At 40.3% G+C, this 17,141-nt stretch overlaps 2 protein-coding genes across 2 annotated transcripts; one reads left to right on the top strand and one right to left on the bottom strand.

The window, feature by feature from the left end:
- Positions 1 to 4,393: 4,393 nt before the first annotated feature.
- On the bottom strand, positions 4,394 to 6,736 carry LOC113036447 (uncharacterized). Its single transcript, XM_026192814.2, has 2 exons — positions 5,377 to 6,736; positions 4,394 to 5,244 (listed from the first exon to the last, which is right to left on the bottom strand). The coding sequence occupies exons 1-2, from the start codon at positions 5,656 to 5,658 to the stop codon at positions 4,591 to 4,593; spliced, it is 936 nt and encodes a 311-aa protein (XP_026048599.2). The 5' UTR covers positions 5,659 to 6,736; the 3' UTR covers positions 4,394 to 4,590.
- A 465-nt stretch (positions 6,737 to 7,201) lies between these two features.
- Positions 7,202 to 15,707, top strand: LOC113036215 (extracellular calcium-sensing receptor-like). Its single transcript, XM_026192396.2, has 6 exons — positions 7,202 to 7,293; positions 7,486 to 7,783; positions 7,944 to 8,738; positions 8,894 to 9,121; positions 9,287 to 9,410; positions 14,794 to 15,707. Exons 1-6 carry the CDS (start codon positions 7,217 to 7,219, stop codon positions 15,705 to 15,707), a joined length of 2,436 nt encoding a protein of 811 aa, XP_026048181.2. The 5' UTR covers positions 7,202 to 7,216.
- Positions 15,708 to 17,141: the final 1,434 nt, after the last annotated feature.

Here is a 17,141-nt window from a genome sequence, read left to right as displayed (position 1 = left end):
AGCAAGAGCTGAAAGAGGCGGCTACACCTGGAATGGACTACGTCCTCCTGAAAGTCACAAAGAGAAAGTGGGCTGAGCCTCGCTGGACAGGCCCTTACCGCATAACAGAGCGGACCTCCCACGCTGTCAGGCTCGAAGGGAAAGGTGACACCTGGTTTCATTACACACAGTGCGCTGCTGCCACCGAACCAGGAAGAACCTTGAGAGAGGTGCAGAAGGACCTGTCAGAAGGAGCTGCAACAGCATCACCAACCACTTGAGGGAGCCAAAACTCAACCTACAAGCCGGCTGGTTACAAAAGGGGGTGTTCTTCATACTGAACTAAACATTTTTATTTTTCTATTTTTAACATCTTTTATGACTTTGCTTTTATATTGGCTTGAGTTTTTAAGATTTACATTTTACATTGCAATAGTTTTAACCGCTGAAAGCTCATTTAAAGTTGTGTCACTGATACTTTTTGTTGCTCTTTAACTCCTAGAACACGCCCTTGGCGAGGTGGGGGGAACTGGACCACCTTTCTGTGCCCCATCATCCTCTATTAGAAGACATCCAAGCTAAGTAAACATGTCTTGGCCCTTTCCCCCTGAAATGACAGGCAGGCAAAGATGTTGCGTCTTTGTTTGCTTCCTGGCCCTGGGTCTCATTCCCATTGGCATAATCCTGATCTGTGAAGGGCCCCCGAAACTTCTGACACCTTCAAGTTCAAAAGCTTCGCCCCCTTCTGACAGTCCAAATCTGACAAATGTAGCCCCTAGGGTCTTGCCCACCACTTCCTCTCCAGTTTTGCCCACGCCCGATCCATTTAGAAAGAAACGAGACACGGTTACCTCCTGTACCCCAAGTACGACTAGAATGATTACTCTCTGTGTCCCCAACAATAAAAGTTGGGTAGTCGAAATAGATTTCGCTAGCTTCCCAGTCACTCCCGTCACCAAAGACCAAGGGGGGGATCTTTTTAACCTTGCAGTACATCTCTCCTCCTCAGTGTGGTATATAACCCTGGGAGGTTGGCATCAGTGGAAGTGGTCCAGTTTAGTGTCAGAAACGGACCTCGATTGGTCCAAGCACTCTAGGGGTCAGGCTTTGCACTGGAGAAACCAAAATATGCTCAGAATAACAAAAAAACCGGATCTTTCAGGCTTAATTTTTACCCTAAAGGATCTGGCCTTGACCTCCTCGCCAACGGATGATGAAAACTCTGATCGTGAGGGTGACGAACATTATCGTCTTTCTCTTGTTTAAATGCTTCTAGAATGGTTGTTTCTCTGTGGTGTTTTGTATTAGGCTTGTTATTAATTGTTTCCCTCACCCACTTCCTCTTGAAGGATATATCTGGTTGAACTGTGTCTGGTCGGGTTGTGAGGGTTAAGCGATGTTCTCAGGGTCTCCGGACTTAAGCCTGAGCGAATGTGTACTCCCACCACTGGATATAAATTGTTTTTTTCCACACCCCTTCCTCACGTTTTACCATATTCACTTTTGAATGTCCTTAGCAGTTACCGTTCTGGGTTTATTTTATGGTTGATTTATTCTTTCACATTTTCACGTTTATATCTCTCATTATTATGGTATACTCTGTACTCTCCACATTTTTATCATTACTTATGCTTTTTGGTTGCTGAGTTACAGGAACTGTTAATTTTGTGTCACTACCCTGGTTGCACTGACTCGTTGTATCCTTGTGTGCAGGACAGCTGTTACTGCTTTCGTCTGGAACCGAGACTGCTTGCAGCCGACCCCTGGGCAGGGTGGTGCCTGGACTCTTTTCTCCTCATCTGCAATGACAGATAAAGACAAATGATAAGACCCGAGGAGTTTTTCGAGCCAGGCTTCGACACGTCTCTGTGTTCCTTTGAATGTTACTTATTTTTGTGTGTTGACCCATTTAAGATGGGTCAAAAGGGGGATTTGAAGAAAATATAATCTGATCAAACATTATTCAGCTTTAAATATTGTTCAGCTTTAAAGTTACTGTGCAACTGTGTAATAAAAATGTGCTCACGACTTTGGCCTTGAGAGCGATAAGAAGCGATCGCCTCATCCTGCAGGTGCAAGATATCTGCAAGCGAAGAGACTAGAACACCCAAGGCCGATTTCCTTTTATGGAGTTGTTTTTCTGCTAATGCAGCACTTTCCTCACAACCCCCTCCTGTAAGTTTTAGAGAATATATACCCATCCTCACAGCAAATATTAGGAATCTCCTGATGTGAGCTGTGTTGAGAGGTTGTCTCTGTCTCAATAAAAGTTCACTGATTCCCCATCTGCCGCAGGTGTCCGGTTGTCTTCATTCTCCGCCAGCCTGGTTAAGTCAATTCCTCCTTAACATCTAAAAGAACCTATTTAATGAAGGAAGACGGGTTCACTTTGTGTTTAATATTATTCTATTGCTGTTGTTGTTTTTTTTGTATCCTTCACTAATCAGATCATCATCCACTGGACGTAAAACTACAGCTTATTGCACCAGCAGCATCTACTCTTATATAACTATCATTAGCTTACAGCTTTAAGCTTTTAAGGTGCTAACTAAAAATAAAGACAAGATGATAGTTTATTCAATTTTAATGAAATTAGCAGATTGTCTCGGTGGAGTTTAATAAACTCCTTGCTATCTAAAATATAACAGGACACCGGAGTAAATTCTCCAGCATCTCACACTTCTGATGATCAGCTGTCTGCTTGACGTTTATTCAGCTGTGTAAAAACTATAACTTTAATCTCAGACAAACCGATTTACTCAGGAACAACTAAAATACTGAAAAAAAAGCCAAACAACAACATTTTTAATTTATCTAAGTGACTCATATATATTTAACCTGAGTAGCGAAAGACGGCGGTGGGTTTGAAAACAATTTGCCGGGAGTCCGGTGTTCTCACAGCGCTAGTGACCTAGCCCCTGGCTAGCTATCGAGCTAGTGGGTAACAGATGTCTCCGAAAACGTCGGAGCGCTTTTGAAAATATGTGGTGTCCTGATAAACTGAGCCGATATTTGAGGTTTACACAGCTACATTCTCGCCTGAAAATATGTTAAACGTTTATTTTGTGACCCAGAAAGAATAATAAGAGTAATATTAAAACTAACTAGCTATCGCCATTGTTGGAAACTAAGCTGGGCCGCGCTATGAATTCTGGGACAAAGCTGCTTCTTCTTCTTCTTCTTCTTCTTCTTCTTCGGGGTTTAACGGCAGCTGGCATCCTTGTACATGCAGTGCTGCCATCTTCTGTTTCAGTCCGTTATTACACTCTTAAATCCTGCTACTTATTCCTGGGTCTTTTGGGATCTTACAAAGCTTCAAACGACGCGTCGACTATTAAATCAGTCGTCGACGATTTTGATAGTCGACGTAATCGTGACTAGTCGACAAATCGTGGCAGCCCTACTGGACATCAGCGTGAACCAGGCATTTAAAGTGGCACTGCGCCTTGAGTGGGAGGCTTGGATGACAAGCGGCGAGAAATCATTTACCAAAACAGGCCGCATGCAAAGAGCATCTTTAACTAAAGTCTGCCAATGGATCCTAAATGTGTGGAGCTGTGTCAAAACATCCACCATCACCAACAGATTTCAAAAGGCTGGACTGCTGCGTGATGAAGAGCACCACCTGTGCTCAAGTGAGAGCGACAACAAAGAGACTGAAGTGTATGGCGAGAGCCTAAGGCTGTTCAATTTGGACACTGAAGAAGACGACTTTGATGGTTTTAGTGCTCAGGAGGAAGACGAAGAAGGCGATTAATTACTTTTCCTGGTAGGCTGTCGTATGTATACGGTATATATTTTTACCGGTCGTTAGAAAATATTGGAATGTTGTTCATTCACTGTTCAGTAAAAAAACATAAGCAACATAACTTGTGTGTTACCGATAAGTACAAAATAGATTTCCTGTCTAAAATTAGAGCATGTGGCTTTTACAGTTTTTTTCAATCGCTAACAAGCGCCTACCCATACTTCAGATACTTTTTCTAAACTCTTAACACAGACTCACACCTACAAAACACAATTGGCCAAATGGATAATTTTCTTCTCAAAAATACATTTTGTTAAATATATACTAACTCTTCATTTCAAAATAGAACACATCTTTCTCTGCACACACTAACTGTACAAAAACACTATAAATCTGACTCAAAATGAAATTAGTCTGTCAAAGAATAACACTTGTTTTCACTTCACAAGGTACATGCAGTCAATCAAAGTACACCAGGTTTCAAAATACTGGCTATTATTGACATTACAAAAACTGCATAGACTTTTATGTTTCAGTTTTACAGGTATTTGCATGCGAAACATGCAATCCACCATTTTGACACCAGAAATGTCTTGGTTGGTAACTGTATGTCCACATGTACAGTAATGTTCACATTCAAAAGCATTCCAGTAAAAAGCAAACAAGTTTATGTTTCTTTACTGTTTACTACAGGAGGTACAGTAGAAACACAGTATGATAGGACAGAGAAAGTTTTACAGTATTGCTTACAGTGAACAAAATATCCATGAAACGCACAAGAGCATTCTGAACAAAAAAACAACAGCAAAAAGCCAAGATCAAAAGGGGGGGAGGGGGGCTAAAAAAAGGCAAAAACTTTGCATCTAATCTCTGCGATCTTCAGGGTTAGGCCACATGTTTTCATCAACATCACATCTGATGTTATCCAAGTCGATGCACCTGGGATAGAATCGCCTGGTATGTCGGATCCACCCTTGGCAATCGTCAACTGTGATGTCCCTGGAGCCAGCATCCATGGCTTCGAGGAGGGACATCTGGTCATGTGGCTGATGGTCATAAACCTTCCACCTCCATGCAGAAAAGAACTCCTCTATGGGGTTGAGGAAAGGTGAATAGGGTGGAAGGAAGAGACTTACCAGTCTTGGGTGGACTTCAAACCATGTTGTTATTGCTTGCGAGTGATGGAAAGCCACATTGTCCCAGGTAATTACAAAGGTCCTCATGTTTTCACCCTCCTGACCCTGCTCTGGAACCAGGCGCTGGTGGAGATCATTGAGAAAGGCAAGCAAGCGCTCTGTATTATAGGGTCCAACCTGACATCTGTGAAGGAGTAATCCTGCATTTGCAATTGCTGCACACATGGTAATGTTTGCCCCTCTCTGTCCTGGCACATCAACTGTGGCCCTTTTTCCAATTACATTTCGTCCACGTCGACGCCTTTTGGCCAGATTGAATCCTGCCTCATCGATGTATATGAATTTATGAGGGGCCTGGTTGGCCTCCAATTCCATAACTCTCTGAAACAAAGTTTATGTAAGTCATGTTATTACTGTATACCATACTGTACTGTAACCTAGTATTGTGTAGGTTACCTACTTGCAAAGTGCAAAGCTTATAGAACTGGACATTGGATTGAATATACACTATACCTGGACATATTGTCGTCGTAGCTCCTTGACCCTCTCACTGTTCCTCTCAAAGGGAACAGCGTAGAGCTGCTTCATCCGCACTCTGTATTTGGACAATGTCCGCGTAATGGTTGTGAGGCTGATTCTATCGATATTGTCAAATATCTCATGGTCCGCCACAATTCTAGTTTGAATTTCACGCAGTTTTATTGCATTATTTGCAGTAACCATTTCTACAATGGCAAGCTCCTGATCATTACTGAGGAGCTTTCCTCTTCCCCCAGAGGGTGGAAGACATTGCATTCTTTAGAAAGACAAAAAATTCAACATATGCATTACTGTATGACCATATTGACATGTCAAGTGAGAATAGAAACAATCCATGTAAAATGCAATACTTACCTGTTGGTTTGTTGAAAGATGCGTATAATGGAGGCAACTGTTGACCGCCTCAAATTGGGCTGCACTCTTTCACCAGCCTCTCTTAGTGAAAGACCATGGTTGATTACATGGTCAATGATAGTGGCACGAATTTAATCACTGACTACTGTTCTTGCAGCCCTTGGAATGCCACCACCACGCATTCTTACACCTCTACCTTGCCCTCTCCTTGGGCCTGCTCTTCTCCCTGGGCCCCTTGCTCTTACTCTTCCTCGACCAGACATTACAGTGTTTGTCTTTTTTTTGTTTCCAAAAACATCACTCCTCAAGGTCTTGCCTTATAAACCCCACTGAGTCTAAGCCAGAATGGAAGAAGCTGTCGTTGGCCCAATTTACCCAACATAAATCAGCTGTGTGTCAATTATTCAATTGTTTGTTTATTATCAGCTGAGATATATTTTTGATATTGATATTGTTTTTGTACTGATATCATTGCAGAAGCAGAGGTTTTTATACTGTATCTACGGTTTGGAATATTGTTTTTGCTATTGTGGGATGTTGTGTGTTAACATTCGTAAATACTACAAAAACAGTCCATAATTTTGTTGGGAGGTATAGCTTGTCTGTTAAGAAAATGTAAGCATTGTGGAAATGTGTTCACTGACTGCATATTGGGTGAACACGACATGAAATGTAAGAATGGTATGGCCACAACAGACCGATGCTGTGCTAATTGTGTTTAGAGTTTTGCAAATGTGACAACTGTTTGGACAAACGCTTGTTAGCGACTGGAAAAAACTGTAATCAGGTGCACTCTGTAGTCTAGAATTTATGGTAAATATATGACCTTTATTGCCATAGAAGAAGAAATCACTGCAAATTTCCCATGGGAAAAATAATTTGCAAAGCATATGTATTTGTAGGGAGTTCTATTTTACACTGTGACTTCATATTTAAATGGGCATGGCTAAAGTGTATGTATGTATTTATTGTATTGTATATGTATGTATTTACTTGTATTCTATTGTACATATTGTATATCTTATTACTGTTCCTCTGTCTCTCTTGCTGCATTGAGCATGTGTATGACAAAATAATTTCCCTCGGGATAAATAAAGTTCTTATCTTATCTTATTTATCTATTTATTTTACACACTTTAACCTACATTAAATTGAAAATTAGGGCATGTCCCTCCTTTTGCCCAACCTTGTAGGTCTACTGAGAATGAACTGCCACTCTTCTATCATTTCTTATGTTTCACCAAAAGGTATAAATACCACTGTAAATTTCATTTTCAGTGCCACTAATTGATTTAGCTGAAAAATGACATCAACACAGGTATGGCCAGAGCAGGGATGGGCACTGCTGCAACTGCTGTTAGTGGCATCTGTCTCTCATGCTGAGGAGCCAGTGTGCAGGCAGAGAGGAGATCCTGGGAACCCACTGCTATGTAAGGATGGGGATATTATATTGGGGGGTATGTTTTCATTTCACACCAGCTGGAAAGACAGAAAGGATACCTACACGCACAAACCACTGCCACTTCAATGCACCAGGTAAGTCTCATCAACGAAATGCATTTAGATTAAAGGAATCTCCTAGAAGTCATTTGATACAAATAAAACTTGATAAATATTTTGTATTATGTATGTTTGGTTTCAGTTATATAAATCATTGACATTAAATGGTTTTGTTTGAAATACTTTTTCTCTCTATTTTATGAATTATTAATAATTGTCTCAATTAAGTTTAAATTTCAGAGATTTGCAGTTTGCCCAAGCTATGCTTTTTGCCATTGAGGAGATTAATAACAGTACAGACCTACTGCCGGGAGTCACTCTGGGCTATAAAATCTTTAATACTTGTGGCAATGTTGCCCGAAGTGTAGGACTTACACTGGCTTTGGCTAATGGTAATGAAATTGTGTCTGTACCCTCCAAGGCATCATGTACCAGACCTGCACACGTACAGGCCATAATGGGAGAGACCTCTTCCTCTCCAACAATAGCAATAGCCACTGTTATTGGACCATTTTATGTACCAGTAGTGAGTAGAACTGATATTTTATAAAATGAAATAAAGTAACTAAATCATTTTCCCAACTCCTCTGAGCAAATTTAATTAAGTGTTTGTCTTATTTTTAACATCTTAATCTTCTCTCATTCTGTGTCTTTTTCAAATATAAGTTCTTTATGTTTAATTCTAGATCAGCCACTTTGCCACATGTGCTTGTCTCAGTGACAAAACCAAGTACCCATCCTTCCTCAGAACAATACCCAGTGACTACTACCAGAGCAGAGCCCTGGCACATTTGGTCAAGCATTTTGGATGGACTTGGGTTGGAGCTATCAGAACTAATAATGATTATGGAAATAATGGCATGGCCACATTTACAGAAACTGCACAGCGCCTGGGCATCTGTCTGGAGTATTCTGTATCTTTTTTTAGAACAGATCCATCTGACAAAATAAGAGAAATAATTCGCACTATAAAGGCTTCAACCTCCAAGGTGATCATTGCCTTTCTGTCACACAAGGAGATGGATGTTCTGATACATGAGTTTTCATACCATAACTTGTCTGGGTATCAGTGGGTAGGCAGTGAGTCTTGGATATTTGATTCGCAAACAGCAAAAATGGATATACATCACATACTGAATGGTGCCATAGGCCTTTCCATTCCCAAAGCACATGTCACTGGCCTGAGAGAGTTCATACTGGATGTGAAGTCACTCAATTCATCTAACAATGAACTATTTACTGAGTTCTGGGAGACATTATTTAACTGTAAGTTTAGGCAGTCAACGTCATCAGCAAACATTCAGAGAGAGTGTACTGGACATGAAGATCTGAACGGAGTTCAAAACAGCTTCACTGATATGTCTCTCATGCCTATCTTTAACAATGTCTATAAAGGAGTGTATGCTGTGGCCCATGCCCTTCACAACATTGTCAGCTGTAATAAAGCATGTAGCAACAAAGTCCAGCTAGATCCATTCACGGTGAGCTTAAAACCAACTAATACTATTGTTAACACATTAAGTTCAATTAGAAAGAAAAATGATTTTAAGAAAAGAGCTAATGTCTTATATTCGCAAGTCAATAGGTGTGCAAGATCTCAGTCATGCAATATACTGAGTTATGACATATTTCTTAGATTTTACAACACATACGAAAGAGTCACTTCACAACTAAGGAAGGGGATGAGGTTTACTTTGATGAGAATGGAGATCCAGCAGCAAAGTATGAAATTATAAACTGGCAGCCAAAAGAAAACGGCGTTGTGGAGTTTGTGACAGTTGGTCTTTATGATATATCATTAGCTCCAGAAAAAAAGCTAAATTTCCAAAACAAGTCTTTAATTTGGGCAAGAAACTCAAAGCTGGTAAGCTATAAAATATTCAAAAATTATATTATAACTGTACATATTTTATACATATTTTTATATAGTTTCACGCTATGTTTTTTGCTTATTGCTACATGTTGGAAAGATGACACCATGCAGTGTTTTTCATATTTTATATAAAGTTTTATGTAATTATTCATGCAGGTCCCTGTGTCAGTTTGCAGCGAGAAATGTCCGCCAGGAACACGCAAGGTTCTCCAGAAAGGAAGGCCTGTTTGCTGCTATGACTGTATACAATGTGCAGAGGGAGAAATCAGCAATGTTACAGGTTAGATCTCTTTTTTTTTTAAGTTTCGCACATAGCAAAAATTTCACATGCCATCCAAAAATATGGACTAATTCCTCTGAAGAATTATTTAATAATTTTGATGAATTGTTTCCTACAAAATTTATAAATCCAAAACATTGTCTAAAGCAGGGGTGGCCAACCAGTCAGAGACCAAGAGCCACTCTTTTTTTTATTGTGTTACCGCAAAGAGCCACATCATACACATGGGCACACATGAACATCACCCATCCCTTCCTCCCTCTCTCTCTCACACACACTCACACACACACCTCTGCTCAGCCAGATTTATTGTAAATGTCACACACCAACATGATAATGACAGGAATGGACTCCTACAGTACTAAAACCACAGGCCAGTCATTTTCAACAATGAATATTGTGTGCACTGTCTCTCACACACAAACTCTAAGTCCACAAACAAAAATATAATAATCTACAATAGCATTTTTCTTTTACAATGCATGTTGTTTTGTGGGACTTCTGGCATTCCTTGCCTTGAACAATCCTCTTCAAATCTGGCTTGTATTCCGTTGTTACCACTCGAAGCAATGAGTGTCAGTCAGAACAGATCGATGCTTTGATTTCACATGTTTTAGGGTAGAAAACACAGACTTGCAGACGTATGTTGAACCAAACATTGACAGTATCTTAAGCGCAGCCCGTTTGACATTGCGGTATTTTTCCATTGGCACACCTTTCCAGAACTCAAGGGTCCCTTCCCTTAAAGCAGGTTTCAATTGGTCCTCCTTATAAAGATCGATCATCTCCAACTCAGCCGCAGCTTCATCTGTGACCAGCGGGACTTTCAAACAGTCTGTCTCTGCATTAAATGGGTCGACAATGAATGCAATCTGTGGCCTTTTCAATTGTAGATCATGGAACAGGGTCACAAAGCTTTTGTGCAAGTTTTCAACCAGCACTGCATATCTGTCTCTTTCCTTACTCAGGGTGGTGCTGGCGACTTAACCGCTGGCTTTTAGCAGAGTGGGAAAATGCGATAAATCTACCTTTTGAATATGTGCCTTTAACAGCTTCAGTTTGTTGACAAACGCAAACACACTTTCCACTAGGTCAGGCAGCATTTTCTAACTTACCCTGCAGGGTCAGGTTCAGTCTATCCAAGTGACACAGCTTGTCGACCAAAAATGCCAGATCCATAATACACTTGATGTCTGAGAGCTCGGGATAGTCCTTGTCCTTCTCTTCCATAAACAGTTTCAGGGATTCCAAAAGCTCAAAGAAGTGAGAGAGTACCTGGCCTTTTGACAGCTACCTCACAGTGCAGTGGAGTGGCAGGTCACCTGGAAGCCCTTGGTCCAGCTCAGCGATGACATTGTTGAATTTCGCTATGGTTAAGCGCATGTGTGCGGATGTAGTTGGCGATTTCCATCAAAGGCTTCATGACGTTATCTAAATTCAATGATTTAGACACGAGTTGCTTCCAAAACTCAGGAAATGTTTGGTCAGCTTGCACAACCCCATGAGCACGTTCACAGATCCCATCATGGCTGGTGCTCCATCTGTGGTTATTGCAGTTAGTTTCGTTATAGGCAGATTCGATTTTTCAAATGCAGCCATCATGGTTTCTTTCACATCTATGGGTTCTCTCTTTTAATGGCACAATATCAAGGAGTTCTTCTTTGATCACACAATCGTTTGACACAGACCGTGCAAATATTGCCAACTGAGTCTTGTCTTGTATATCACAACTCTCATCCAATGCGACACTAAAATACTCACATGCTTGAAGGTCAGAATGCAACTGTAATTCAATAGCTGTGTTAATGTCTGATATTCTGTGTTAACAGTGTGGCGGGACAGTTGGACGTCCGACGATACCATGCGTTTTACTTTTGTCGTTTTCAGGAGAAAAGATTTCAACAACGTCACTGAGTCTGTGAAGGTTCTCAGTCATCCAGGTCGTTGTAGTCTAAGGAGCTTGGAAAGAAAAGCATCTGGACTTCTTTAAGTTGCTTGAAGACGTTTCACCTCTCATCCGAGAAGCTTCTTGAACCTTCTTGAAGAACTGCAGAAGCTTCTCGGATGAGAGGTGAAAGGTCTTCAAGCAACTTAAAGAAGTCCAGACACTTTTCTTTCCAAGCTCCTTAGACAACGTCACTGAGGCATTTTTTTTAACAAACTCCCCTTCATTGTATGGCTTTTTAGCCCGTGCAATGTTCCAATCCAGCATATTTTTGTTTAGCTGTGCATTTTTCCCCTGCCATTTTGAGAGTGAACTTGCCCCTACTGGAAAACTTTGCGGTATTTTCATCTCACACACATGCGCATTCGATGAAAATACCATATTGAACTCAAGCAAAGCGAATGCGCACATTTTAAAAAACCAATAACAACAAACTAGAAAGCGAAAATTTCAGAAGAAATTTAAAGTGTGCCTATGCCGCCGATAATCAGTGTAGTTTGCCATTCATACGGCTACAGAGAGCAAAACTCAGCAGAGCAGCCATTCTCCACCATGAACTATGGTAAAAAAAAAACACCACTCGCGCCTCACAGATGACAGCTTACAGTTTTGTGTAAAGATGAGGTGACTTCGTACAGCCCCGATTTGCAGACGCTGTGCACAGAGGTTAATGAGCAGAAGTCCCATTGTACCACGGCAGACCCGACAATGTTTGCATGAACACGCTTTGAAGCATTACGTTATGGACCACTTTTCACACATGGTTGGTGTACCCAAACAGCCGGCTGTAGCTTTTCAACTCACAGCTCGACACACACCAAAAAGAAAAAAAAAAACAGTCGAGAGAGCACAGACTTTACGCCTGAGAGGCGTGATTGCAGATGCCGCTGAGGTGGGTCCACCTCCCCTGCAGCGGCACTGTAGACCACGGCCTGCCACACACATCAAACACGTAAAATAAATATTTATGCACTTTTGCATTCACTTTTTGTTTTTTGTTATTTTTACACAGTGTTCTGAATGATTAACAATGGTCTACAGCCAATCTTGTGTATTATTATACAAACGTTGGTTGTAAGATTCAGATAACTATTTAATAAAAGCTAAATATTTTATATGAGAGCAAGAAAGAAAAGTATATCTTTGTGTCCCCCTTTCCCTGTTAATGCCCTACCTGGCCCCCTGCCAAAAGCTTTGCTAGATCCGCCCCTGCACAGTTACCAGCTGTCAGCTACACAAAAAAAGGAGCTTGGTGTTATTTGTCTCTCAGAAACAGTTCATAACTTCCCTTCAACTCATTCATGTCACCTAAAAGGTACCTGTAAACCTGTTTCTCCATCACCAGTTCAGCTCTGATGATTCAGTAAGGACATCTCCTGGTTTCGACCAGCCCTTTTTTACAGCTGTGGCTCCAGCAAACATCAGCTGATACTAGAAACTAAAATCAAATGAATTCTAACAACAGCTGATCAAGCTTAAACGTGCAGCTGCTGTTGTTTAGCGCAATAAACAAACGAGAGAAAAGCCGATCATTGATCAGTTTCATGATTGAAGTTTCAACAGGCGAGAGAATGACAGGAAAGGTTGTCATAAAGTTCAACATCAGTAACTTAGCACGCACACAGCTGTATAGAAACTCCGTCGTGCTAGCTAGCACGCAGTACGAGTTATTGTAACTGTCAGCACAACAAAAATAAACTACACCTAAACTCGGTTTATATCTGACCCAGATAGAGTGCAGTTCATAACTTCTTACCTGAAATTCAGTTCACCTCACGCTCCTGCCTTTGGTTTCCCTTATTCATGATTGAGCTCCGCGTTAGCCACCACCGGTCGATCGGCGGTCGCCTCGCATGTCTCTTTTCCCGCATGTCCTTTCTGTCAGGGCTAGCTGCCCTTTGTTGGAGCTCTGCGTTAGCCACCACCAAAAACTCAGTTATTTTTCCCACATCGACCAGCATCTGGACAACCACCTTTCACTGTTTATACCGTTACTAAAATGAATAAATGAATTATCGGCCCATATAAACGAAAAATACTGTAAATCCAGCTGAGAAACAGTCTCTTGGCGAGTGATCGGGTGGTGAAACGAGTGTCAGCCGCCTCACTGTAAGCCAAGCCCGGGTGCTTTTTAGCGAAGAGACGCTAGCCATGCTAGCCATGCTAGCTAGCTAGCCGTGCTAGCAGCAATATCGTAAGAGCACTGTTCCTAATATGTTTTGACAAACGAGCAGATATTTGACGTTTACACACCTACATTCTCGCCTGAAAATATCTTAAAAGTTTATTTTGTGACCTAGAAACAGTAATAAAAGCAATATATTAAACGAAGTGGTGGCCGCCATTGTTTGAGTCGGTAAAGGTGTGCTATGAATTGTGGGATATGGAGTGTTCCACCAAGCATACACCCTTGCGGTTACCGTAACTATTCAATGGTTCGCGCAACCTTAAAAATTCAAATGGTTCTTGAAAGCAGCGACGCTGTGCGCGCCATTGATATTGTCGTCATTACGGTAATCCAAATACGGGTAGACAGGCCATACCACTCCCGACATACCACTAGAGAGAGCCAACACACCACAAATTAAGTTTGAAATCTGTTTCTAGGGGGCCAAAAGTTGAATCTTTCTCATGGGCCTACAAATGGGCCAAAATTTGCACTAAAATCTAAATATTTAAAAAACTATAAAAGTCATAAGCACCAAAAGTCATAGCATACTAGTCCAGACCCAGCCGCACAAAATGATATAACATATGTAACCCTTGTGTCAAAACTGTAGGAAAATAATAATAAGAATAATAAATCCGACGAATAGTAATAAGTGTGCCTCTTGGCATAGGCACACTTAAAAAACTTCAAAACACAAACACAAACTTTGATATGTATGTAAGAGCTGCATTAAACCAGGCAAAGAGCCGCACCCTGGCCACCCCGGCCTAAAATATACAGAAAAGCAGAATGCATTTATTTGCACATCTCATAAAGCAATATTTTGATTATTATTTCCAGGTTTTTTTTGTTTTTGTTTTTGCTGTTGTCGTTGTTTGTTTGCTCATTTTTCTGTGTAAATGTCTGAAAGAAGAATATTGTCCTATTCTTGTCTGATACAGGATTCTAGCTGCTCATCAGAGTGGGTCTTGTCAAGTTTTTATTTTAATTATGTGCCAAATTCTTTAAAAATATTGAAAGTTATGGCCTGCAGAAAGGCCAGTTCGGGACTGGTTTCTTGATGCCAAAATTTTGCTGTTGTGATCAGTGCAGTATGCCTTTTACCATCAGCTTGAATGTCAAACCTTTTTCACAGTAAATACTGCTTGTAAGAGAGAAAGCACGTGCATGTCTTCAGAAATCTTTGTATACACATTTCTTCCTTGGAGCAGTTACAGAAATAACTTTACTCAACAACTGTAAAATCTGCTTCAATATAAAATTTTCAGATTCTGCCACCTGTGTGAGATGTCTCCCTGAGTTTTGGTCAAATGAAAGACGAGATGCCTGTATAAAGAAGGAAGCAGTGTTTTTGTCATATGAAGAAATTATGGGAGCACTGCTCACTGCAGCATCTTTATTTGGGACATGCATGACTGCTAGTGTGATACTCATTTTCTTCAAATATAGGAAAACTTCCATTGTCAGAGCAAACAATTCTGAGCTGAGTTTCCTGCTGCTCTTCTCGTTAATTCTGTGCTTCCTGTGTTCTCTGACCTTCATTGGTAAGCCATCTGACTGGTCTTGTATGCTGCGACACACAGCATTTGGCATCACCTTTGTCCTCTGTATCTCTTGTCTTCTGGGAAAAACAATGGTTGTGTTAATGGCCTTCAGGGCTACAGGTCCAGGTATTAATGTTAAAAAGTGGTTTGGACATGTACAGCAAAGACTCTGTGTTCTGGGTTTCACTCTGATACAAGTTATCATATGCATCATTTGGTTAACAACTTCACCTCCTTTCCCATCTCAGAATTTTAAGGAATTCAAAGATAAAATCATCTTAGAGTGTGCCCTTGGCTCAGCTGTAGGGTATTGGGCTGTGATAGGATACATTGGAATACTGGCCATTTTGTGTTTCATTTTTGCATTTCTAGCTCGGAAACTGCCTGATAATTTTAATGAAGCCAAATTGATCACTTTCAGCATGCTAATATTCTGTGCAGTATGGATTACATTTATCCCAGCATATGTCAGCTCCCCTGGGAAATTCAGTGTTGCTGTAGAAATATTTGCAATACTTGCATCTAGTTTTGGACTGCTAATTTGCATCTTTATACCCAAATGTTATATCATCTTACTGAAACCAGAAAAGAATACCAAGAAGAACATGATGGGGAAGAAGTCACCACATTTATTTTGAGAAATATAAAAAATGTTTTTTGGCATGCTATATAAAAAGTATATTTGCATTACACTTGCATGGCAGGACTTTGCATAACAATGAATAATAATAAATAGCTTAAATAACTGTAATTAAATAAAGTCACTGTCAGAAGAAAATTGTACGTTTTTTTTATTGATCACTAAGCAATCCACATGTCTACGTGACTTTTCACATGAACTCTTGTGTGATAAACTTATTTAGCAACTAACAGCTTCCTCTTTTCTAAGAACATACAGACTTAGAAAAGGGGAACCTCAGCTCTGAGTTCTTGGAATAACTTTGTTATCTTTGTACACACATGTGACCAGCTTGTATAAATAAAGAACGCAGACAGTGACAGAGTGCGAGTGCCCTCCTGCAAGGACGAGCGCTCTGTGACTGCCCTTGCGAGTAAAGACGACTGGAGTGTTTGTGTTTTCTAACTCAGGTGTCTTAGCTGAAGAACTGTGGGGCGATTCTTAGAAATCCCCTGTCAGTCACTCAACTAATCATTTCTTCACATCTGACAGTAAATGCTTTAATTTAGATTTTTTTCTAAAATGTATTTAGCATTGCTTAGTGTTAAAGCATGCCTTGAAGTGGTGTCTCCTGAAGTAAAACAAATTAAATCAATAATATCATAGATCACTGATTCTAAAAGTGAGGTCTACAGTTTTTGATTTGGTTTAATCTAATCAACCTAATTAAGCTAATAATTTGTAGCCGTCAGAGTGCAGAAGTTAAGATTTCATTGAAAATGAAAATACATGAAAATATCTTGTCTTAGGCTTAAATTATTATCAAGTATTATTTTAGGTTTGGCTAACTGAAGTACTACCCATGGCACGCAGTGTTGTGTGTTGAGTGACATGTTTTTTTAATGCTTTAGTGCACAGTGTAGACTGGTGTCTCGAACTCCGGTGCTTGAGGGCCGCTGTCCTGAGAATTTTCCATGAGTCCCTGTTGCAACACACCTGAAAACAATTAGTAGGTCATTAGCAAGACTATAGAACTTGACTGCATGCTGAGGTGGCAATTCAACCATTTGATTCATTTTACAGCAGCTCATGAGTGAATGAACATGGTTCAATAAAAGTACATTTTTACAAACACTTACATTTACTTAAATTTAATTGGGTAGAGTTATGGGTGGCCACTTTCGCAGGGAGTAAAGTCCTATACTCTTGCTAACGACCTACTAATTCTATTCAGGTCAATCAATCAATCAATCAATCAAAATTTATTTCTATAGTAGCACATATTAAAAACCAAAGTGCTTCACAGTCAGACAGAGCAATAGAATGAGACAATTAAAACAAAACAGTTAAGAAAGAACAGGGCAAAAAACAATATAGGTGACAACACAACAAGCCAGATAATAGTCTGCTAGTTTGAATCAAAAGCCAAAGTAAAGAGATAAGTTTTCAGATG

The sequence above is a fragment of the Astatotilapia calliptera genome, chromosome 14 (assembly GCF_964374335.1).
Source record: "Astatotilapia calliptera chromosome 14, fAstCal68.1, whole genome shotgun sequence".
NCBI lineage: Eukaryota > Metazoa > Chordata > Actinopteri > Cichliformes > Cichlidae > Astatotilapia > Astatotilapia calliptera.
This window is presented reverse-complemented; position numbering and strand designations above follow the sequence as displayed.